At 40.5% G+C, this 26,508-nt stretch overlaps 1 protein-coding gene across 1 annotated transcript in view; it reads right to left on the bottom strand.

Moving 5' to 3' along the window:
* Positions 1-26,508, bottom strand: part of LOC143375545 (uncharacterized) — a 146,752-nt gene that overhangs the window by 25,506 nt on the left and 94,738 nt on the right. The window contains exon 5 of the mRNA XM_076824771.1: positions 9,815-9,832. Within this exon, the coding sequence (XP_076680886.1) occupies positions 9,815-9,832 (18 nt within the window). The remainder of the gene's footprint in view (positions 1-9,814; positions 9,833-26,508) is intronic.

The following is a 26,508-nucleotide window of genomic DNA, read 5'->3' on the forward strand; positions in this document are numbered from 1 at the left end:
AGGGCGAAGGGTGTCAGGTTAATTAGGGACATTCGTCCCTCAAGACATCGCTTTGTGACTAGGAGGCTTAACTGGACACGATGCATCCTGACCCCTAACAGCTACCCTGGCCTATAAGCTTGATCCCCATCGACATACATTAAGTGCACGGATTTCAGATGTCTATCTGACCTGTGTCAAATTAAGTGTCACCTGCCAGAAACGTCAGATTTAATCGTCGCAAGAAGGATGCCAGCCTTCGTGCCTCGATTACGACGTCGCAGAAGCAACTTCTGCCGTCTCTCTTTTCCCAACACGTTCAAATGGAACAAAGTTTCTGACGAAACAATTCGAACGGGGGCCCACTGATGTAAGATTTACCGCGGACGAAATAGTAGTGGAATAAGTTCTATTTAAGTGACTATGAAATCACTTTGAATTAAGTGCGAAGTTACAATTGTACAATCCAGTTACGAAGTTAATCGTTTGTAGAATCACGCTGGAACTGTCTCTTAATTTTTCTCTGAACCGTGTTAATTTGCAGACACTTCTCCTGCCAATGGAAGTTTAACATTAAGAAACGGAAGCAAGCGACAGTGAGCTCGGATTTGAAATTACTTTCTGAAGTCCATGTGATATTAAATTTGCAACAACGCATTTAACTTGGTTCTTAACCCTTAACTGGTATCCTGGGGTCAGTCATGACCCCAAGCACGCAAGGTTCGCTGCAAAATATTTGGTTGTCTAAGTTTGTAAACTGAATTTCTAATTAATTTGATCATAATAGTTTAACTTTCTAGGTTTCTATTATTTTATACATTACCTACGAACAAAATAGGTATTCATAGAGGTTGATCTAATGTCGACTTTACAAATTTCTGTGTCCTTTTTTATTTGGGGTCTGCCACGACCCCAGTATACCAGTCACGTTTGCCAAAAACAGTATACCAGTTAAGGGTTAAGAATGACTTTTACAGACGACTAATAATCAATGGAAATTGGAAATTTCGCATTATGTTTGAAATATGACATGAAGTTATATTACAAAATTTATTTCCCCTTTTCCACTAAAGAATTTCTTGCCTTCAGACATTAATAATCAGCGGGTCGATTTCTACATAAATCGAACCTCATCAAAGCACGATACCAACGTCTTTTGGGGTAAAAGGGCTGGAAGAAAGTACCAAAGGGAAAGCAAGGAATTTCGCATCGGCGAGCGACAATTTACGTTTACCTGCAAAGGAATAGCCAGAAAAGTCCGACTAAAATAAGCACAAAAAGAAGACAACGATAACTTCCCGTTCCAATATTCAGCGCCATTCGCGGCACATAATTTCCCGCTATAATAGTTTTCTGTAAAGCGGCTGAATCGCAAAACAGGCACGCAACTCTTAATTCCACCACGACCCGCTATATTTTCGCACGTCTTTACCAGGAAATCGAACGAGCACATCTAGAAAATCCATAAAGCTCAAAACAAAAATCTATTTCAAACCTTTTCCACCCATATAACCGCTGCCGAATAATTTCAAAGCTTAAAAACAGTTAATTTAATCGAATCTACATAATTTCCTTAGAATTACAATTCAAATCTCACACTACACCAGACAAATTTTCATGCACGAAAGCGTCGCGTAATTACAAAAATATTAAATCAATCACAAGCGTCTGAATTAATTAATCATTCATTAACCCTTCGTGGTCACACTGGGTCCAATGGACCCTGCCGATTTTTAAACAGTTACCGTACGCTCTGTATCAGTCCAATCGGTTCCCAAAAATTATAACACACACTTTGAACATTGTGGAACATGGAATAGTCGTGTTTCAGTAAGAAATGAAATGACAACATGCACCAAAAAAATCGGAAAGGAAAGCCGAGAACTTACCGGTATCAAGCTCCAAAGTTAAAAAGCGGGTTTCTTGAACCCAGCGTGACCATGAAGGGTTAAACACACTGAATGCAGCGCCCAGAAACAATGAAATCAATGAAATAACACAGCACGAACAATTTTAATTACTCCCCCCAACGTGTAGCAATATAGCGCTAACTTTAAATAAGATATACAGCTGATCGAATGGCAAAATAACCAAACAAAACTCCTGTACGGATAGAGGAAGGTGTGCTTTCGATAACGCATTTGTTTTGAAGTCGATATCTCGATTGGTACCCGAGATATGAGACATGAAAGGGCGTAGAGTTTAAAACACGCGAGAACCTGAATGGCGGCTGGGGATGCAGGAGGTGCAGGAAACGCCGTGACCCACTTTTCTTCAGGGAAATGCATACGTCACTAGTAGTAATAGTAAAAAAAAAACCGCAGACTCAGCGTCCGTCATTGACCAGCGCACGGCAGTCGAACTTAAGGTAGGTCAGGAATGCGTGGGAGCGAGAGAGACAGACACAGGGAAACATTAAAAATTATATGTCTCTTTAGACCGCGATATCTCAGGACTGGAAAGCCGTATCAACATGAAACAAACGTCATTTCAAAGGGGAAGGTCCCCCGTTTCTCACGATTCCACTTACACGAAGAAACTATGGATAACTTCGAAATTCTAGCTGCTTGAAGTTTTGGTAATTTCAATACGCGATACCTACGGTTCTGAATGACACATTATGGCAAAAATATATATCTTTGGGGTAATATTGCTTATTACAATCGTGTTAATTATTTTTAGTTAATTATATAACGATGATATGCAATTTTGTTTAATCTTGAAGTCAATGGACTTTAATTTCGCGCACCTGATTCGATTCAGAGTTAATTAAAATGGACCACTGGGTGTTAGGATTATTCAATTTGGCTGTTGACGATATATTAAGCAGTAAGAGTGTCTACAAGAATTTGCTTTCGCATTTTAATTAATATACTACCCACAGATATTACAGTAGGGGTGTGTCTACCGAAAGTTTTGTTCACTAGACTGCTCGCAGCGTTCGTAACGTGTCAAAGGCTTAAATATAAATATTTCCCTACGTCCGCGTTTTATGTCAATTAGCCATACGTGAAAATAAAAACGTGTGCAAATTTGGTGCAGGGGCTTTGATGTTCATGGGGGGGATCGCGGTTTTCCCTCGACGGGCAATCATTAAACCGAACACGAATTCGTAAACTGTTTTTAATGCAGCTTTTAACAAGACTTCCACCGACGCGTCGATACAGCGCCTCCCCGTATCAGTTTTGAACTAAAATGACCTTTTTTACACGATTTAATGCATACGGGAGGTTGGCTTTGTGCGCGACACACTCGCGAGCGCTTAATTTCGCGAAGTCGTGTCTACGTCGAAACTTGACAATGCCTCTAAAGCCTGTAAAGCGAGCTCCGCGAGAGGAAAGTTTACTGGAAAATATTATTCGAGAGTCCGTTCTGTTGCTCGCTTCCTTTCATAAGTTCGCCGATTTCAGTGAAATAATTCTCCCCGCACGTGCGATTACAAGCCGGTTTCGGAGGGGGAAACTGCTTCAACATTTTATATCTGGAAATGCCGCTGGAAAATATTATTCGACGAAAAGGACGATTGCATTTCGCGAGGAGGGATGTGATCGAAACCCTACCAAATTATGAGAGGGACTCTGGGATAGAAACGAATGCAATTGAAGATAAACATCGCAGTACCTACTCATCGACCAGTGTTTGCTCTCGAAATTCAGTCGCATCCAGATGCTGAGCAACCAAAATTCTCAAACAGGTAAGGAATATAGTACAAGGAAACAGACAGAGATACGAAATTTAAATAAAACAATGAAAAAGGGGCGCCAAAATTTCACGAATTGCGAGTGGAAAGAACTACTTGCTGGAAAGTAAAGTAGTCCAGATTCGGTAAAAGTCTGTTTCCGAAATTTCTATTTTCTAACTCATTAATACTGTCTATCTTAGTTTTGAAGCCTCCTTCGCATAGAAACGTCTATCTATAGGGGAGAGAGCGGGGACAAAAGTAACGGCATCATGAAAGTAAAACGCCTCCTCCCTTCTGTCATACACATTTCCAAAACGTTTGCTTTATTCTTTGATTACTTATCACGTAAGGCTGAATCCGGGGTCGAATGATTGACGAAGAAACCTACTATCTTCACCGTTAGAGAACCGTTTTTCTTTTTTAAATAGTGATTTTTAGTTACCAAAAATTTATATACACATATAAGGTATATTTTGTGCAGAATTGAAGCACTTGCACAGAGCCCCAAACGGGGCTTTGTCAGTCCGGAATGGTAATAAAATGTTTAACATTTTTTAATTTCAAAAATACAGTATGTCGGGGGGTTTTGATATTGCCGATTGCAAATCTGCAGCCAGATTGTAAAAATGTTTGACGTACATGGCAGTTTTACTGACCTAAACTAATGAATGAATACACCAAAATTCAGAGAACTTTAGCGTTCTCTGTAGCCTCTATCTTTTCTTCTATCTTCCATGCTTTTATTTATTATTTTTAGTATTTTTATGTTGCTTCAGGAATTATTTTATTTAGTCGTATTTTTGTGTTCTTTTGAACAGACGAATTTACAGTCGAACATACACAAAAACACAGTCCAACACTAACACGCACATACGTATTTAAACTGTAAATCATTTTTAAGTAGTGTGCTTACTCAAAGCCCCAAAAAGGGCTTTGCCGGTTCCCTAAAGGTTGAGGCATAATTTTCCCTTCTATACCTATAAAAGGACACTGTAGTCTAGGCCAAATGCAAGAATGTTACTTTTGTCTCCGCTCTCCCCGACGAAAGAAATTTCCAAGCACCCAAATCGTTTCAAACATACTACACAATTACAAATCCTCCCCTACGTCTCTCTATATCCAACCCCGCGTAACGAAATTTCCACAACAACCCCGGTGGTGTCAAAATCGTGGCGAAAACAAACTCCCGCGTCGCGTCGACAAGTAAAAAAAGGAACGGCGAATCGATCCGAATCTGAATAGTGAGGGACAGCGAAGAAGGGGAATCGCTTGGGGAGAAATTTCGATTTTCACTCCGTCTACCCGCTCTTTTCCATCCAAAATTCGTTACTCGGTCGGCACAATGCGCCGCCGAGCCCTTTTGCTCGGAGAGTCTGCCGGAAATTGGCCGCAGACATGGCCGGCCACTGACAGGAAAAAACACGCTGGCGCAAAAGGAACTGCAAAAACAAACAAACAAAAACTAGGAGGAGGAGCGGCGGTGGGGGGAGTTGTGCAGGAAAAAAAAAATATCAAAAGCAATCAATTCCTTTTTACCCGACGAACAATGTCCCGGGGACGCGTAGCCGCTGGCATTCGGTAGCATCGCGCGTGTCACGGTGCGCTCGGTGCTATGGTGCACCATGTTGCATATTTAAAGGCAAGGCGCAAGGATGGAATATAAAGTCCGCCGGAAAACAGCGCTCGCCCGAAAAAGAAGCGACAGGAGCTTGGAGGGGGGAGAGGGTGGCAGGATAGGGAGGAACCGTGCTGCGTTGCGGCGCAAGAATTAATAAAGCAACGAGAGGAGCAACGTCACGCGGTTTGTCGTCGTGTTTGGTCGAAAGAAAAGGCGCGGGACCGTGAATGTTTCGCCTGGTTATAATTCCGTTGCGCGCCGCTGCCCAGCAACAGCCTCACCTGAGCTTATGACTTTTATTCGGCCTGTCGTTCCGGTCCTCGGGACGCATCCTCGCTTCCCAGGCCAGTCACGAACCCTCCCTGAATCGCAACAATTAAAGCAAAAGGACCGGCGGGCGTATTTTTTTTTTTACCATCGCGTTCAACGCGCCCGTTCCACCCATCGATCCTGGGCAAGGTGAAAATTCGCAATTCCGCGTAAATGGATCCGGAGGGGTGATAGCACGGCCGCGATATCGGGTGTAAGTTAAACGCGGATTGTGGAGGATTTTTGTGTATGACGGTCGACGTGGCGGGCGCGGCGACGGGGACTGGGTCTGGAATGAAATATTTGGCGAGAAGGTGTTCGGCGAATGGAACGCGGGATGAGATGCGTGATGAGGATTGTCATTTATATCGTCGGTATTGTTATTCCGCGAACTTTCGTTTTAATATTTAGAGAGGGGAGTTTGGAATATATGAAGGTTGGGGATTCTCGTTTAACTGCCCCAAAAGTAACTGATATTCAAGATTTTTTTTTTAAAACTGTTGGTCATATTGGGTTATAACTCTTTTGGGATATAATGAGGCATCTTTAAACTTGAGGAAAATATTTTTTTTATGTCGATCCTGATTATTATTTGTTAATTATTATGGAATCTTGTTCACCTCTTTGACGATGTAACTCCTGTTTGCGGAATGTGTAGCACCTATCACAGTTATGTGATTTAAAAAAAATAGAAGTTTCTTAAAGTTAGATAGTTTACGCTGGGATTGGTTCAGTTTAAAGAAAAAAAAATGAAGAATTCAAAGAGTTATAGCGTTTGAAAGGAAAAGTAAGTTTTTTCCTTAGGCAATTTTTTCATATTATTTATATCGGCGAAAAAAGTATTATAAATAAAAACTAAAATTAAAATTGTAGGTCCAGTAGCAGCGCAAATTATTTAACTTTAAGAAAATTTTCTTCTTTTTGTAATCAGATGACTGTGGCAGGTGCTACACTTGACGCCAACATCGTCGAAGAGGTTACCACGATTCCACAATAATTAATAAATAATAAGAACGATCGACATATAAAAAAAAATTCTACAAGTTTAAAGATGCCTCCTTATATCCCAAAAGAGTTTAATAAAATATTACCAATAGTTTTTTTTTTAAAAAATCATAAATTTCAGGGGCTGTTACACAAGAAGCCTCCCTCAGGGGAGAAAACAGGGAATCTGACAAAATATATTTATGGAGAAAATTAAGTTTGAATTCTTTCGTCCATCAGTAAAGAAATAAGGTACGACGAATATAATTTTCTTCGTAAATAATTTCTGGTTTTACCTTAACGACAGAAGCTTATGCTTAGGCAAAGAATTGGGACATTCCGTATTTTGTTCCAGTGCAGAGTGGACATTTCCTGTTTTTAACCAGTGTACCAAATCTTTAACGTTATCTTACGGGGGTATTTAAACTTTATAACCCTTTGTGATTCAACAGTTCTGTATTTCCAGCTATCTCCAACAAAATACACTATAAATCACAAAATCATGAAAAATGGACATTCCCAGTTTTTTCCCCTTACCATTCATATTATGTTAGTAAAAAATCGCAAGCGGTACTTTCGTCTAATAAGTCCAAGAGAGTAATAAGAATATCTATCCGTAAACAATTCTGCAGACTATATTCAGATCGTGTTACCATGTCGATAAATAAAGCCACAGAAATTAGTATTCCAGTAACATTAATAATGAAAAAGTTGCTCGGAGCGGTCGCGGGCAGGATCAATACAGATTGAATCGGCTGGGATTAAGTATGCAATAAATACTCTCCACTTTTTCGTTCTGTTCCGTTCCCTTCGGTTGCTGGCGCGTCGACGCACGCGGATCCTAAATTATACGGAAATTCTGCTCGTGAACGTGCGAACAAATACGACAAAAATGGCGCTCCAAGCGGGTTCCAGGGTGTTGCAGCTGAAACATACGCCGTGGGGGGGGGGGGGGGGTCAGCACGGCATGCGGTGTTAATAATTATTATCTACGGTCACGTGAGCATAATAACGTTGGCGTGCGCACAGTGACGTGCTTTTGATAATCGCACGTGCACCGCCTCCTCGAGTTCTTTTCCATTCAATCAGCCAGGTCCTTGTTCGCTCCTTGAGCGACCGAGGAAGCGATTAATTGGAGAAGTATCCCGAGGGCGGGGAGAGAGAGAGGGAGAGAGAAAAAAAATGATTGCTTGCTCCCACCAAGTAATTAAGTGTTAATATATCCTGTCGTGAGCGTTCGCGTCGACTAATTAACCTTTTACGCTTCGTTTGCATGCATTCACGAATACCTCCGCGTGACTTGTTGCTAAAAGGGTTGGCGTTACGGTCGCGAAGATTGAAAATGCTTCGGTGAAAGGGCGAAGGAGGCGTGTTAATTTTGGAATGCTGTGAGCGCAGCACTCGAGAAACGCTTGCTGCGTTAGAATTTAGAAAGGAAGTTTAGAGTTTTCAGTTTTTTTTTTATATTAAACTCTTATAGATATTTTGGAAACTTGTTCATTTCTAATTTATAGAGACTTTGCGTACTTTCAGTCAGATTTTCCGACGATCTCTCACGATCCGTGCTCATTAGATTTATTTTGTTTGATACGCGTTTGTACCGGCGAATAAAATTGACCACTAATAAATTATTAATCAGAGAATAATGAACCTGCCACTGCCAACGGCAATTTTGATATAGGGCGCGGCGATGGTCACTTTTCGTTGCACAGAAACACATATTTCCTGGGAAAGTCGCAGTATTTTGGTACTAAAAAACAGCGCTTTTAGCGGCGCTAAGAGTTTCCGCGAAGCTTTTAAATGAGCAGTCTGAAAGGTTTCTTTGATGATGATACAAGATCTTAGAGGAGTTTAAATCCCCTTCAGCTTACTCGCATGCGAGTTCCACGCGAGGCAGGACTTTTTACCATCGATACTTTTATTAGAGAGCATGCTACGTCGAATGAAATGGATCGCATCGTGACTTGCGTCTATCAACTGGCTAGGAAGAAAATAAATGCTGCTGCTAAAATTCAAATTACCCTCAGCCTCCGTCTCGTAATTCCAATTTTTCAGGACAAATTTACGAGCGAATTGCAGCCTACAAACGATTAATTATTATGAAAATGAATTATCGAGGGGATCGCAGGTGTTTTAAGGCTGAAACACGCGACACGACGGATCGTCAATTTTAATTTCCTCTGAGAATGAAAATCAGCGAAATTTCGGCATAACGTTTGTCTAGCCAGAGGGTCGCAGTCGAATTTTAATCGACGCCAGGAGGTAACGAATGCGTGCGCGCAGCCAAGCGAAACGACACGCAAAAATAAATTAATAAACTTCAATATTGTTGCTGATATTCCTGTTACATATCGCGTACGCGATGCAGAAGTAAAACATTCGGGAAACGGTTCGAGATAATAACAGCGATTTACGGTCTGGTAGTTATAATTCCAGCATCGGCGACAAATTATGCGCCTGCTTTTCAAAATTGCGCGTACACACCGTGACCGAGCCCCCTGCTAGCCATGGGATTTGGAAATGCTGGGGGTTTTTTTTTTCGAGAGGTAGTCAGCTTCATTCCTAACAAATTATTTCCACCTTCAATTAATCGCAGGGAATTGTCAGCTAATTTTTAATTGTATGCTCGAACGTCGTTAAATTTCAATGTACTGATTGTAGATTGTTTAGTGATATTTCTTAGTATCTCTAGTCAAAGAAATTTAACGTTTATTTCGATTTATAGTAAACAGATGCTAAGCTGCAGCCGTTATCGTTTCCATAAACGCGAAGCTAAATTGTGCGATTTCGTAGCTGCGCGTAATGGGTTTAAAACGCTGCAAAATGCCAGACAAATGCAATATTTAACTAAACCGACATACGGTTCTGCAACGTGTTAACAGTTTCCCTCGACTGTAATGTAGAATGGAATTAAATTTATAATTTCGATGGAATTTAAACTGACAACTGTAATCAAATAAAGTATTGGACGATACGATGAAGCCGTTTCTAAGTAATGGCGAGTGGGAATTTTTCCAAACGTTCTGTTCGATGAATTTCGATCGATTTTCGGGTTAAATGTAGCGAAATTGGAGGTTCGTGTAAATTCTGCGAATCCAAACTCCAGTTTCGACGAATAATCACATCACGTTCTTGTTTCCTTGTAAAATAAAATGTAGGTTCCAAAAAAAAAGAGTACAATTAAGCTGCCTTTTACCTGAATATTCGGCAAAATTGCGAAATACCAGAGACTGTCCACTCACCTATCATAGTAGTAGTCCCTGCAATCAAAAATATAATCAAGAATTAGTTACAAAGCATGAACACGTACATCTTATACCTAACACTTTCATCGTTTCAAGCTAAATGCCAAAAACTGATTAACCGAATCAAATCAAATTAATTGCAGCGCAGAACCGAAATATGGTACAGCAGATTTTCAAAATCAAGCCTCCAATAATATGATTTTTAACTTTACCTAAAACTACGCTTCAAAATATGCAGTGAAAATGTACAGTTGAGAGTTTTGTAAAAACCACAAAAGCTGCGTTCATTGTTCTTCTTTTCACCATTTAATTGTGCCACGAAAATTCTGCCGAAAAACCATGCGTATAATGATATTACTTTTCTTTGCAATTCTATTCAAATGCTGTCATCAATTCGAATGACGGAATGCACGGAATTCAATGGAGAAACGAATTTTCACGTACGCTTGATATACAGCCAGGAACAAAATAAACCACAGAAAAGGCGTGGGTGGTTGGGCGGTAATGTTTTTTCGTTTTCGAAAAAACATGCCGATATACGGACAAAGAGAGGAGTACATATACGGTTATGTTTCGCGGTATCAAAGCGAGGTGGAACTGTTGGAACGGAGGCCAATAAACGTTTCGACCGATGCGATCAGAAATTACCACGCGCAATAGGGAGAACGTCAACTGAATTCGATCGATACCGTGGAACGACTTTTTCATAAGTTGCTTGTGATGGTATAGAGATCCTTCGATGATTTACCTTAAATGAATTTCTGGGAAAGATCTGACGGCGATCCTTGCTTCACATATCCCAAAGGCATGTAAATAGTGCTCCTGATTACTCGATATTTTTTGTTTCTCGAGAAATCAGAAATGAGATCATATTTCTTGAGAATTCTCGTGAATTCTCGAGACATTGAAAAAAATATTGCAAAAATTATATTTTTCGAATAATGTTGATAGTATTTATCAAAAACACAAGAAAACTTTAACTAAATGATTATTCCTGTCTAATTTATACAAAACTTGTGTAAATAAAAAAAAATAGATATTAAATATAATTGGTAAATTTATTTATTTAGTACAAAATTTGTACAAAGCGAAACATTACCTTTTGGTTTTAAAATTTAGTTTTAAATAGCACAATGCGTCTATTGTAGCGTCAGCGAATCTATTTCGTTTTTGTGGCAAAATCTGTTACTTTCATATTTCGACGTTTTATATATATATCTATATTGGCTGTTAAATGAAAAAATGCGTCTTTTGACCCTTTTGGAAGAAATTCTGGATCATGCAAAAATTTTATACGGGATACAATAGCCTTATCTCCTGTTGTCTATACTTCTTCTTTAATAACCACAAGAAACTCATTAGGTACTTAACTCAGTATAAAATTTTTCTAAATTTTTAAATAAGAATTTGAGAGCACCTTCAGCAGTTAATAATATCGAATCTTCTGCACTGCGATTTTTGTATTGGAATTCATATAGGTTCTAATGTTATTAATAAGATGTATTATAAATTGTAGATGTGTTTATACGTTCGCGATTAACTAGTAATACATTCATTCACGAAAATAAATGAGATTTATATTATTTTTCCTAGATATAAGTTTCTCGAGAAATTATAGCACTTCTCGAGAAATAAGAAATAAGCAATTTTAAAATTTCTCGAGAAATCCTCGAGAAGGAACGCTACATGTAAAACTACCACGTGCGCAAGGCTTGAACAATATGGAAACGTGTCAACAGCAGAAATCTTCCATTCACTCTGCTTTACAAGCATTCATATCGCCGACTATCGCGACCCGAAATGTTCACGTATCGCCGTCTGCCTTCATTTACACCAACGATCCAATCCCAGTATAGTCACAGTTCAATCACAGTTTAGTGTTCCTCGAATCAGCTAAAGCACGACAGTGTTCACACGTTCCAGTCACGTTCCAGTGCACTGAATAACATTTCAACGCCGATGGAATCGTGACTAGACCGTCGCTTCAAGTCAAATCCAAGGGGTGCCGACATTCATTTTCTTCCTGCGCTTGGAATCTGGTGCTTTAAATGCATACTGGCACCATTCTTTTTTTTTTTTTCAAATATTCAGACGCGAATATCTGGTGGCTCTGCGCAGCAGGCTCGAGTAGAACGTATACACTCCGCGCAATTATTCCTTCAGACATCGAGGGCAGTTGGATCGAGTTTTATTTAAATTATTTGCAGAGACTTCTTATAATAAAAATTACAAATATAGTCACCGATTGTAGCTTAGCTTCCGACTTATACAACAGCAGTTTTACTTTGACAGAAAATACGAGACTGAGATTGATTGCCCTTGATGATATGAAAAAAAAGATCGTTTCGTATTGTACAGATTTCGAATGCTTTTTATTATTTAAGAATAATTGTTTCAAGCTTGTTATAGCTGAAGAAACAGTAACGCGTGTACGGTGAAATTGGACAGGCCGTGTGACAGGATGTTCCTAAATTTTCGACGAGCCCATTGAAATGGAAAAATCGACGCCGTCAGATTAAATGGAAAATTCAGTGATACGAGTCAATATCTGCCGCGGCTGCTATATCGAGCGGCGAAGGTTTTCGAGGAACTACGCTTCCGTCGAATCGATCGCTTGAATCTTTAACGCTAATAGACGTTACAGTTTCGATGCACTTCCCGGAATGTTTTTATCCTGTTGTTCAGGTGTTCAATGGACTTTCGCGGTTCCTTTCGATGGATAAAGTTGTTACTGTTACACCATCGCGGCAGAATTACGGCCGATCTTGCCGTCGAATGGGCATCTTCGAACAGTTTCTTATCCGAAAGGGGAAGCCTGCGTCAGCAGCAGTGGAGTCACAAGCATAATTCATTCGATTGTTATTCCTGCCAAATGACGTAGCAAAACGATTCGACTTTTAAGTAGCCCCGAATAACTGGCCCCCCCCCCCGGCGGCTATTTACGCAAAACAACGCGGCAAGCTTTCGCGGTTTCATTCGTTTCCCGAAAAGCTTTTGTGATACTTAAGGTTATCGCACATTAGGCTGGGATTAGAGTGAATTACACAGTGCTACGTGTACACAGAGGCAATAAAGGCGCGCAGCGACGCGAAAGAAATGGTTCGCAAAGAAAGGAAGCAGAAACACGAATGAATTCTACGTTGGGTTAACCAGAAGAAAGCGTTATTTCCTTCAGAATTAAAACATAAGAGTGCCTAATTCTCGAAGAGTTCCGAATAGATTCTGCTTCAGGTAACAGTATTATAAAAGAAACTATGATTCTTTTATATCCGCGAATTGTGGCGAACAGTGTTAACTGATTGTGAGTGTAGACTGAATAATATTGAACTAATTACTTGGAGATAATTGAGGATGCTCGTTATATAAAGAGAAATAAAACTGCATGGGTGGCAATAAAAGAATATTTGTCGAATTTGATCGAGTAGTACCGTTGCAATTAACGTCACAGAATGATTTAAGTTATAGGGATCGTTCGAGAGAAGTTGTTGCTGAAATTACTACACCAATACCTCTGTAATGGCTGCCTTTACGCCGTTTAAGTGCAGCTAAATATTTGACGAGTTTATCGGTAACCAGTCCATTCTTCACTTACCGCGAAGAATGGTTCTTTGAGGCAGGTTTAGCGATTTAAGAGGAGATTGGCAATTACTTTACCCGCTGTAACTACTCGAGCTTAATACGTTCGAGGTATCGAGACGTTACTTACACCCATACTTTGAAAGACAGGGCAGCTAAGCAGCCCCACTCAGCGGGAAGTTAGAGAAGGAAATGAATTTAACAACGTTGAATACGAAGTTAAAATCTGTGGCCAAAAAAGGGTGAAGCTACCATTCCCTCGACTTGAAAATGCCTGCGGAGAGATTGTTGCATCGCGCGAGAAAATAAAAGCTGCCTCTCCGGAGCTAATAATTAAACAACAGAATATTTCCTAAAAGTGGCTGCTAACAATGTCCCTTAGCAATTATTATTCCATTAATTTGTTGCCGCAGCAGTCCTCCAAGGAACGCAGCGGACCATTCACAAACAAGTGGCGAAGCAGAGAATGGCCGGGAGTGTGGTGCTACGGTGGCATCTCCCCTCTTACGTTATTTAACTAGAACTTCACGCGTCATGCGGAAAACAGCATTAGCGAGCGTTTCTACGGGCATTTGCCAATATTTATCGAATAAGTCGAAACACGGTGAAGGAAATTACTGATAATCAAACGGAGGAGGACGCTAATCGAGTTTGTGTAACGGTCGAGCGAACGAAAAGTGTTTCGGTCAATAAACGGTCCATTAATTGCCGTTTAAACGCACGATTTCTGCTGCTGAAGGAGAGAAAACGGCGGACGCTGACCATGAAATGCCGTCGAAAGGATCGGCCCCCGAGAAAATTGCCAATTACTTTGATTGCTTTGCTTCTCCAGGCGAGCCGGCTCTGTTTGGCAATGCTTTACGGGGTGATTCTGTGCCTTCGTAACATTAATGTAAAACGCGGGGTAGCGGGGGCGGGGGGGGGGGGGGGTGGTGAACATCTCGCGCGGAGACGCCAGCCTGAACAGAGGCAAATTTAAAACTGAGCAAAGGGCCCTCAAAGAGACTGTGAATACCAAGTGGTTGTTGACTCTGCGCGATCCACTATTACGAATACCATTAGATTTGCATAACATTGGACAGAAGTTTGCGGTGGCAGTAGGAAAGGCTTGCACGATACCGACACTGTACTTCGAATCGACGCGGAATAGAAGTTTCGCATGTGACTTGCATGCAACTGCTTTGCAAATGGCACGTGAGAGAAACATTGTAAATATAATCCAGCGAAACGAAGAAAAACTTAATACAGAGTGGAGGAACTATTGATTTTGCCCAAAGCTGTTGCTTAAGGGGGTATTCTACCCAAAAATTCTATATTTTTTTGTTTCATTTTCCAATATTTTAGGGTTTCAAAAATATGTCTCTAGAATATGACACACATTCAAAGTGAATGTGTACCTATAGCCGGAACTAGAATTATATCAATAGTTTTAATACAACCTCCCCCACACCTTGTTTTAACTCGAGAAAAGTCGAAAAAAGCAAATATAAATTTTTAAACAGCTGCGATTTCGGTAACAATGTCCGGACTTGGTTACATCTAGTTCCGGCGATAACTACACTCGTATAGATTAAAAAAATCTTTGGTACTTTCGTTTCAGATGACTAGGGCGGCCGCAATTCGTGCGCCCGATGGGGCCGGTTTTTGATGACACGACCTGCGCTTCCGCGTGTAACTTGTACAAATTTCGATATAATGCATTCCAAAAATTTGTGTTAATAGTTCAAACACTACTAAATATATGTGCAAAACCCCTGCCCTGTAGGTGCGATAGGTTTTCCAGAATTAATTTCCAAATATCACCTTCAAAAACGAGTGTCTAGACTAGAATACCCCCGTAATTATTTTATCAAACGGACCTAATGTTTAAGATATTATTACTAATCATTATTATTCCCGGGTTTCATAAAGTATTAAAGTTTTATGTAATACGAATGGCATCGAATTATTCAGGATTCTACTAAATTCTAATAAATAATAGAAATTACTTCTCCGCGGTACCTATTCATTTTCGAATATTATTCCTTCCCTCTCTGTTCATCAATGTACGTAATTTTCGGTGCTCGTGGGAACGAATATCGATCGCCTACAAAGAGCGTGTAAAAATGGCAGGAACATCGTGAAAAAAAAGCTGGAAAACGATCGTGCATTCGTGATCTAGACCGTCTGAATATTATTCTCTGGTCGAAAGCGCAACTACAACGGTTCCGGCGCGCAGTGATTGGACGCGAATGGCAAATCGATTGACGATTACTGAAGCGCATAATTCGAAATACAGGGTTTATCAAAAGATCCGGGCTTGGCTCGGTCGTGGCTTGGTAAAGTCACGCGGAAATGTCGCTGCAAAGGAAGCTCGCTATCTATTGTAGGAAGAATTTGCGAAAATGTGCGATATTTTTTCGGCCAGCACGAAATCCACGATTCACGGTACAAATAAATATCTAATGCATATTTATTGTATAGCTATTTCATATCCGCACCTTTGGGAAGGTGTGCATGCACCGTGCAATTTATGAGACTGGAAAATATTTATACTGCGATGCATTGTTACACCTTAATGTGTTTCAACGGGCGTACAAAATAGGGGATAATAAATGGCAATATTTTTTAAAGAAATAGAGATATATTAATGGAGACGCTTTGCGTTTAAATACTTTCCTTTCAGTCTCAGCAATTGCAGGGGCTATTTCTGCGTTTAAAAGTCTGTTAGAAATAGTTTTCAAATTTCTCTCAAATTCCTATGCACTACCACGAGTTCGTGTACATTTAGAGGAAGAGGGAGATTTGTTTGGGGCGCTGTGATTCGTAAAAAGTTACTATCATAAATTCGTTAGAACTGCTGTAATAGAAGGGCTTATAGAAACCATTGCAGAGGTGAATATATCTTGACGATAGATTGAAAATTGGGAACAGATGCATGCAGAGTTCAGAGCAGAAAAAAAAAAGGAAAACGTCGATGCATCGAGTCGTTACGTACACCGAAAAAATGACGGTGCAATTATGGGGGGTGACCAGCGGCATCGGTGAATTCTTTGTTATTCAAAGTTTCGCGTTTTACTTTGCGCGCTCTTTTTTTCGGCAGATGAAAAAATATGGCCTGTCCACGATTTTTCATCAGGACAATTTGAACGTGAAAACGAAACGAGAGGAGAGCGTGGCGCGCCTAAAAATTGATCGATAGTGTACCACGCGTATAAAAAGCTCATTAATCAAATCACGTAATTGCAGGAAATCTCTTACATTCGTTTGCACGTGTTTTCCGCGCTCAATGCTACGTGCAATTTATTTAAAATCTTACTTTTCAGCGTCTTCGTCTTTCTCCTTAGTAAAATATCATTCCTCAATATCGTTGTAAATTATTTCTGTTTTAAATGAACGCAGAGACGAGATACAGAAGATAATGGGGTCAGTGGGGGATGATATTTTCTGTTCCAATATCTTAATTTATAAATGCAAGCAACAAGATATGCCACTTCCTTTACGGCAACTGGAAATCACAGATTCCCCCAGAAAGAGATGATTTATGAATCTATAAGAGTGCTTTATCAAATTTCACATCGCGAGTGACGAGCCAGAAATTTGTTTGGCAGCAACGAATGTTTCTGTATTTCTGGCGGGTACAGCGTGCATTTCAGCCTCAATTTGACGGAGGGTTAAATATAAACGCGCACAGTTGATAGTAATTTAAACATTTAAGCGACCTGCATTTTCAGAACTTTATATTTAATCGACGAAGGATTCGAGCGTGCGTACCGGAGCGTCCTACTTTATTTCGGTTCGTTCGAATTAGTAGGTCGCGAACTGCTGTCAACTTTTATTATGCATAGCGAGCGACTCCATCACCGCATTTTCATGTGCCGATCGTTCGTTGCCACGTCAAAGAGCCAATATAGGGTCGTTAATATCGCATCAGCAGTTACGTTAAAAGTGCGCCAGACTTCGGCATAACACGCGCCCGTTACCAGTACTTTATCATTGGGCGTTCGGTTATTGCGATTGCAAAGTCGTTAAAAAGACAAAAAGGAGACGAAAGTAGAGTTCCTTTGAAATAACCCGCGAAATATCGCGCACGCATTCGCAGGAAATTTCTGGCGAAATTCGAGCAGCTTCGAGTGCAGAATTAATTAAACAATTCAAATGGAATTTGAAATCGTTTACACATTGTTTAAAGCAAATGAAAAGTACTCGGGCTCGTCCGTTAATTAAACCTAACACAAATTGAACAGACGAATTCGAGATCGGTAACAGGCTGCTCGTGCATCTGAACGAATGTACAAAACCAATGAATTTAAATCGACCAGCTGGCGGCGGAATATTTTTTACGAAAATTTGCCGAACCGGCAACGTGTTGGACCAGTAACACGCTTCCAAGCGAATTTACATTAACGTACTGGATTAAAAGGATTTTTAATCGTTGATTTTCTTTTGCTCTTTAAATATTTCCCCCCGAATTCACCGTGAAAAACGTGGAAGTAATTTTTTTTAAAAAATACTTCTGATTCTGAGAACGGGAGCTTAATGCGAGTAAAAATGTTGGTTAACGAAACACTTTATAAACGAACTGAAAGATTACTTTTTGATAAAAACGTAGGCTAACGTTATAACGTGATAACAAAGTGAAAATAATCTGCGAAACTATTGCCTGTAATAGTCTAATAATGTTGCTTGGTACTGAAGTATCCCAGATTAGAATAATCGATAGTATCGACACACGCGTCATTTATGTTGAGCAAGACGTGACAGGAAATTCAGCAGCGAGCAAATGCTCTCAAAATTCGTTAATGGATGCTGAGGTACCGAATTAATTAAATTTCAGGCATGCAAGATATCACAGTTCTTGCAGTATATTATATAATCTCATATTTCCACAATTACGAAACAAAACGCGTCTTCAGTAATAGAATAGTAAAGAAACTTTGAAAATCTTATACGAAAAATATACATATCATATTTTAAAAACAAGTGTATTCTATATAATATATAAAATATATTTTAAAGAATTTTTGGTAAATTCAATTCGAGTACGTGCCAACTTAAATAATATTCAATTACTGGTCACTAAACGACAGTAGATATACGTAATAAATTCCAAAGCAAGAGTACTTTATTGCACACCTGATATTCCAATCGCTGTTGCCCACATTGTGATCAGTCTCCCAAAACGCAGCGTCTTTCGAAGCAGGCGGACGTAGTCGCAGAAATCACTACTTTCACTAGTTGAATCACTTAATCGAATCGGGCAACAATCGTATCACGACGTGATTGAACCGTACGCAAAATGAATCGATGAACGCGAACCGTCTATTCCAGCACTGGCCCGTACGAAGGCTCGCGTAGAACTGATTGCGAATAAACACAAAGTAATCCGGCAACCTCGACCGTGGGCACCTCCGAAATGTTTACAAACGTTGGCTTCCGCCTATTGCACAAGTTACCACCGCCCCTATATAAACCACTCCAGAGAGAACTACCTGTCCCCTCTGCTTACGAACACCCTTAATTTTTCAACGTTACTAACATTGCGGCGCACATTTTCATAATTTAACGATGTTACGCAAATTATACGAAACTTAATTTGAAACTACAGAATATTCCTTTTCTCCCTCTCACATTCAAACGAAAAGAAGTTTCAGGTGCTATAAAGCATCAAGTCCTTTGCTCCACAACCCTTAATCCAATCCAGGAGAAATTATGCAACGCAGAATCCTTTATTATTAGTGCCTATCCTGTCAGATAGGCACTTTTTATAATAATTAAACGTAAATTGATGTATCGCTGCTGGATTGCGATGAAAATATATTGCATGAAACGTGCGTTAATTGCGACCCGGTCGTTTTTGTGATAGAATGAATGCGCATTGTCCCGGACACGTTACAGTGTCGAATGTACTCGGATTTGCCAGTGACATTTTCACACAGGAAACGCGGTAAATCTCATTTAAAACGGAGCCCTTCTCGCGCGCTCTGTTAAACCGCACAAAGAGGAATCTTTGATTTCTCACGTAGGAAAGAGACGGCTCCGGCTTTCCCGGCGGTAGCATTGACTCGTTATCGTAACATTATCGGTGAATGGTCAAAAGGGTCGCGGGAAGAGAATCGAGAGAGCGTGGAAAAGAAGGAAGTCTGGGGAAAAAGGAAAACAGCGAGTTCCACTGGTCAAGGGGGAGGAAATGAGGAAATAGAATACGAGGCGTACGAGACTCTCGAATCTTCCCACTCGAATGCACCTTCGCGACCATAATTTCGAGAAATCCTCTACGTTTCATTTCTTAAATACGCGAGAATGATAGTCGACTGAGTTGTACGTAAACGCCAGAAACGCAGATGTAATTCTTAGTAACTGCGTTGCCTAAGAAGTGTATTTATTTTTTTAATAAATCTTGTACCGTGTTCGAAGAATCAGGCAGTTTTTTGAGATTCTGAGAGTCCGCAAATGTTAACTGTAGATGACTTTCTTAATCCGCTTCGGGCATAAGTACGACGATGGATTTTGTAGTATTCGAAGTTGGGAGGGAATTCTTGAAATATGGGAGGGAACAAATTTCTTGCTTTTCTGGGCGAACGAACTAAACTATTGCGCTCTTTCTATCGATACCTTTGACTCGTTATCGTGACGTTATCGTTGAATGCACGTCGAGAAAGGCTACGATGGAACGATACAGGTGAAGCGAACAGGGTAAATGGTATTTTCGTAAAAAGAAACAGAGAGACGGCGGAATACGGTGCAGACGGAAACGCGAAAGAAATCTGAACGGGAGTCTCGCTGGAACTTGCTTCCATCGCGAACGCTCCATCGGAACGCTTTCATGAAATTAAGATTTCGAAATTCTGCTGCATTATTTCTTCATCGTGGGGAAATGGGGGAAATGCAGTATGCAATACTCGACCCTTGATGTATGAACACGTCAGCTTTCAAAATAATAAACTAAAACTATGCGTTGCATAAAATGCTGAATAATTTCAATTCCAAAAAATTGTGGAACGTTTTGTCGAACATTTTACCATTGGAATACACTGAATTTCGTTTGGGAATTATTTGAATGAGCAAATCCGATGAAATTCTCACGTCCAGGTTTAGGATTTAATATTTATAAGTTCCATATGAACAAATAAACTACATTCGAAAATGGGATCCGGGGTAATGATGTTGTGGATGGGCTGGCGAAAGGTGCTACTGTCTCCTGCGCATTAGACATCACAAGAATACCTTTCACCGATCTTTCGGAGTTATTAACAAAATAATAAAGGACCAAGGGATATATAAAGGTAAATTCTATTTTCAACACTACCATAGTGACAATCGTACGCCGTGGTATGGGAAGAAAAAGCTATCCCGGCAATTTATTGTTACTTTAAACAGAAGCAGAGCAGATCACTATCATTTGGCCACTTCCTTAGCTCGTATTGGTTTTATCGATAGTCCTAAATGCAAATGTAATCTTGAAGACGAAACTCTTAATCATGTCCCATGGCAATGTAACTTATATAACGTGCAAAGAATGAAACTAATATTTAAGCTGAGTAAAATAGATCTTCATTTGCCGCTTGATGTCACGTCATTAATTGCTGACCCTAATATTAAAGCTTGCCACTATATTCTTGCCTTCCTAAACAATTGTAATTTGCGTATCTAGGATGAATTAACGGTTCAATCTTACTGTATACTTCTGTATGTACACACTGATATCTTTGGTGTTTTTTTTTCTATGTTTCCTCCCTTAAATACTGTGCATTTCCTGTAATACTGTTTTAATAAATCTCCTATGAGATTTAAAATATAAAAAAAACTACATTCGAATGTTTACCCAAAAATTTCTAGTTAGAGACGTTATAAAATTGTTCGCAGACAAAACCGAGCAGCGAGAAATGACTGAAAAAAGAATAGTTAATAAAACCAGTGGACTACAATCTATTGTATAATCCCAATTGCATCAGCGTAACAAGTGTAATTCTGTAACAAAGAATTTCTGTAACATTATCCCGCGGGAGTGTGATTTAACGAAACGCTTATTGAAAAGTTGGCTCCGAGATAATCGAAGCAATTCATACCTAATGCACCGAAACAACGGGCCCCGGCTTCATTTAAGATTCTATTATCGCGTGTAAAATATCCACCGGTTTGAAATACTTTAAACTTTTATCCCCGTCGAGTGTAATTCCCTTCCTTGGGGAACTGGTATCCGACTTTTCCCCCGGAAAACTCCTCTCATTATCCTAATATTACTACGAAACGAACAAAGGAGTTGCACGGGGAAGTAACGCGAAAGCACTGCACGGGCAGATGGAAAAAAATGTAATTCAGCAACAACGAAGAAACCTAATACCTCTCTCCTTTTCTCTCTCTCCCCCAGGCGAAAGTACACCGCATTTCTGGCCGTACTTGCATTATCTTGACGACCATAAGGGACTCGCCACAGTTACTGCTGTCAAATTTCATGACTGTTAAACAATACCGCCACAGAAAAGCCGTTACTCCCTTCTTTTTCCTCGCTGTTCACAATTCCCCATCTCGTTCCCCCGTGCGACGGGCAATTTTCTTTTTAAAAAGAAACAAGCATTGGCGAGCTTCTGAATGCGTATCTATGGGGATGCACAAAATCGCGAGATTACCGAAGAAGGAAGTTACATCTGAGATTACGTCTGCCGAAAGGAAACGTTCAGAACTTACGCAGAGTAGGAGCTCGTATCCTCACACGTCTGTCTACTCGATACCTTCGTTACGCTCTTCTAGACTTTGCCAAATAAGATGACGGCGGACCTTAATATCGCAACGAGTTTGGAACATCGATTACAGCAAGTGTTATTCGATAAGCAAGCGCCCCAGAGAGTCGAGCAACGTTAGAAGAACTTGCAGCCCGTATTGGTGACAGGATAAAACGTTCCCAGAGGCCAGTTAGCACAGCTCGCGTCAGGGAGCCAGGTAGAACGCTGGAGCGGAGGAACGCACAGCGAGGGTCAGAGGAAAAGCGGGGAATCAGAATGCGTGAATCGTCGGAGTCTGTTTTCTGGCTGAGTTCAGCGTGAACGTGATTTTCGAGCACTCAAGCGAAGTGGAGAATGGTGTCCACAGCACGTGCCTCTAGGCTAATCCAGCCATCGTCATTCCCGGCTGACTCCATTTCGCTGTACGTACCCTCGAGTAGACCGGTATAGGGATGAGGTTTTCGCAGAACGAAAAAGGACAGTCATCGGTCTGTTCGGTGGTTTAACCGGAGACAAATCCGAGGAGGTCAACCTTTTTTCCCGCCATTCTGATGCAATCCCTTTTTCGAGTATCCACTCTCAATCCCGCGCACCCACCCTGTCCGTAAAACTTGGCCCCCCCCGGTTGCTTTTAGGAAAGGATCCAGCCTGACAACGTGTCCTGTCAGAGAATTCGCCTCGGAGGAATGAAATTTGGGACCAGCTTCGCTCCAAGTGACGCACTCACTATTAGACGAAGTTGAATGACATTTCACGAAGATAGACACTCGTATCAGGAGGATATCTGACACTCAAAACTGACAAGCGTCTGATTTTGATACTTGCTTCCTCGCGAGGGAGAAAGTTCAACGGGGGAATATAGATCACTCTAGTTTCTCGTGCACCAAAGAATTTGAGTGCACCAGCACCCTCCTTGGTTCGAGGATATCTGAGCATAATCTCTTGAATTAATAGGGGAACGTAATCTCTGCGAAACAAGCGAGAACTAATCGCAAGGATAACTTTATATGAGGAATCCTTGATCTCGCAAGTTCGTCGGGGCATTGAACTTTTCGGGGAACTTTTTAATCAAATCAGTTCTCGGCCGAAGTTTTCATCAGTTTGTTTATTATATAAGCAACCGGGGGCTTCGAAAATGTTCCCGGATTCGGGGAGAATTAAAGGCCGAAAGTTTCTTAAAGCAAACAGATTCTTTTTAAAGGTATGGCGGAACGAAGAGCCACTTTAAAGTCGCTATATCGAGGCAATACACTGGCGAGCTCTAATTTCGCGATTAAAATCGCAAGCGGTATAGCAAGTGCGTGGGCGACGTGACTAATTGCCGCCGGCTTTAATGAGAGGATGCGTTCTCATTTTTCCGCCGCCTTGTTAACTAACTTTTGCTTCCCCGACACGTATGCCGCGTCCGAGTACAGGGAATCGTTGAGAGCCCAGAGGAAACGACAGAAATCCTGCGGATATCCGGAAATTGTCCTGAACGCCTCGTATACGTCCCTCTATATCCTGCAAACGCCGTCGGAATATTTTCGCGAATTTTTCGCTACGAGGGAAACACGATTATGAAACGCGACAAGTACCGCGTCCGCGTTCGTGAACGTGCACAGCCAGTGGTGATGAATAAATTTCAATCGTTCAATTAAAATGAACTCGTTTCGAAGATACGCAAATATTTGAGATCAGCGAATATTTAAATAATTGAAACTCGAAACTGTAGTCTACTGAATGAATTTTGATTTGAATGAAAGAGTTTTAATTTGACAAATGATGATTAAACAGATGAGGTATTTTAATGAATTCGAATCCTAATGTTAGTAAGTCACCAGTCTAGCTTCTTCGAGCTGCGGTTATTAATTTCCTTCGACATTATTCTTAAAGTGTAGAAATATTCTGACGAATTTATAAATAGCAAGTGCCTCTGCCACTTTATGTTTCATTTATTCTTCAATCGTTGTTGATAGAATTCGAATAGCAAATAATCTCGGAAACGGATGTATTTTGAATTGACCAGCTCCTAAGAACACTACATTCTTTCACGTGCGTTCTATTCCAGTCGTGGGAATTACGATATAAGGGATCCCCTGCATTGAACTCATTCCGCAGGCGTGACTTTCCGGATGAGTCGATCGGGTAGAGAAAGGAATTCTTTTCAAGATCGCCTTCAAGAATTTCAATAAAAGCCCCCGTAAAGGTGATAGTTCACTATCCAATACATTTTGATATCACTCGCTCGGAAAGTCTGATCATCAAACGAGTATGATTTCCCTTCTAACCGGGAACTCTCGCTGTGCTCAACAAATGAGTTCATGTTCCTTCAAGCCGTATAAAGCAAAGGGATGAGATAAATTCTAACGACGAAACTTTTGAAAATGATCGAAAGTAATTTTCGAGGGACCTGATACTCAACGCCACACATTTTTGGCAATAAAACTTATCCTACTTTCATTCCACGTTCTGTATTATCTCCCAGATTCATTGCCGCGATAAATAATGATCACTTCCCAACGATACATCGTTTCATACAGCACGTCTAATTTATTCACTCTTCGCGCGCAGTTTCGCGCGAATGAAATATTTCAGAAAATCACTGTAACACGTTCGTGACAAAGTGCTTTCTACGTAGGCAATCTGTACCAGCGAGCCGTATTCGACGTATTATCGCTCGTCATCAACGATAAATCAGTTCATTGATTAACTTTGATGTCGAAACTTCAAACATAAATTTATAATACGTTGCCTGTGTTTCGAGCGATCGTATAACTCTCTGGCAAGTTTTCGCCTCCTCGATGCCGATTCCTATGCGTATGCACGCCTGTGTCTGTTTGTGCTTGGCTGTGTATAGCCATCACAATTATTGCAGAGTGGTCATCAATCTGCTGTTTCCATATCGGAATCCCGTGGGTACATTCTACACGAATTTAGAGGAACTAACGGGTGACAGCCAATATTGACCATCGCAGGGGAACAGAGGAACCGTTTCCTGGTATTAAAACGAAACAGTGTTACACCCGTGATCCACTCTTTTTATGGTTTCCAGCCTTGCTTCTTCTATTTTCTATCTAGCCTGAACGATGCAGTTAGCGGAAACAGGTGTGAGTTAATTAAGTTAATTATTCTGTGCTTGTCCAATGGAAACTAAAGAAAAAAAGGGAATGAGAATGTTTAAAATTTGAACGACAAGAAAAGTAACATAATTTTATAAAAAGGAGCAATCTTCCTTAAACAGTACCTACTGAATAACTAATACATCTCTCACTCCCTTGCCAATAAAACGCAAATATAAATAGTTCTGCATTTGACTCTCAACGTTGTGGCCTCCCAGACATGCAACCTAAACGACGCATTTTCTCTAGAATAAATCACATTACTATCCAACAATCTCCACTTAAGAAACATTTCTCCTGCCCAAATATATCACTCCACGATAAGTCCTGTTTCTTTAGTCGATCTCGGGATCGTCTCGCATATATTTGCATGTAAAACGGTATTCCACCCTGCCGCGATTACCCGAAACAACCATCGCGTCACCACTTAATCCCCGATGAGTTTTGAGGCTAACTGCAGCTGAAAAATTGCAGCCTGTTTTAAAGGAACCATTTGCATCGCAAGCGGTAATTTCCATTGACAGAAGTGATGGGCAATGATTACCCAGAACTGGGACTCCACAGTCGCACGAAGAGCGAATAAGATTTCCCGCGGAGGAAACGGATGACATTTTCATTCGAGTAGGGCAATTAAGACCTGAAGCGGAGCATCATCCGCCAATAAAGCAGGATAAAATAATTTAGTAATGCGACTCGTTCTTCCTTTCGTCCTGTAAACTGAGGGCGCACGAAAAGGGGATACTACTCAAGAAAATTGGATTAGGTCGTGCTCATTTTAGCCGCCCTTAACGCGACTCTTCTATACAGGGTATCCCAGAAATAAGCGACTAAACTTTAAGTGATTATTCCACTCTTTTTGAAGAGCAAAGGAGCTGGTATCTGTATCTGTTTAGAAATACTTCCTTTCCAAGTAGGAGATACTTTTGTCTGTAATGGAGCACTGCGAAAATGCCTGACAAGATTGGAAAACGCAATTGAAGGGTAAGGGGAAAACACAGGGAATGTTACAAAGCAGCTTTATCGAGAAAATTAGGTGTTTTGCTCCAGTGCAGAGTGGAAATTACCTGTTTTTAACTAGATACCAAAACTTTAATGTTATTTTACGGGGGAATTTGAACGTTATAAGCTTTTGTAATTCGACAGTTCTGTGGTCCCAGTTGCCCCCAACAGAATATGCTATAAATCGCGAAGCCACAAAAATGGACATTCCTCGTTTTTCCCCCTTAGCATTCAATTACTGTTACCCTTGCGAGTTTTATTGGCATATAATACTTATACGCATTGTAATTAGATCAAACTGTTTAATTTCTTA

This window comes from Andrena cerasifolii, chromosome 12 (assembly GCF_050908995.1).
Source record: "Andrena cerasifolii isolate SP2316 chromosome 12, iyAndCera1_principal, whole genome shotgun sequence".
Classification (NCBI taxonomy): Eukaryota; Metazoa; Arthropoda; class Insecta; order Hymenoptera; family Andrenidae; genus Andrena; species Andrena cerasifolii.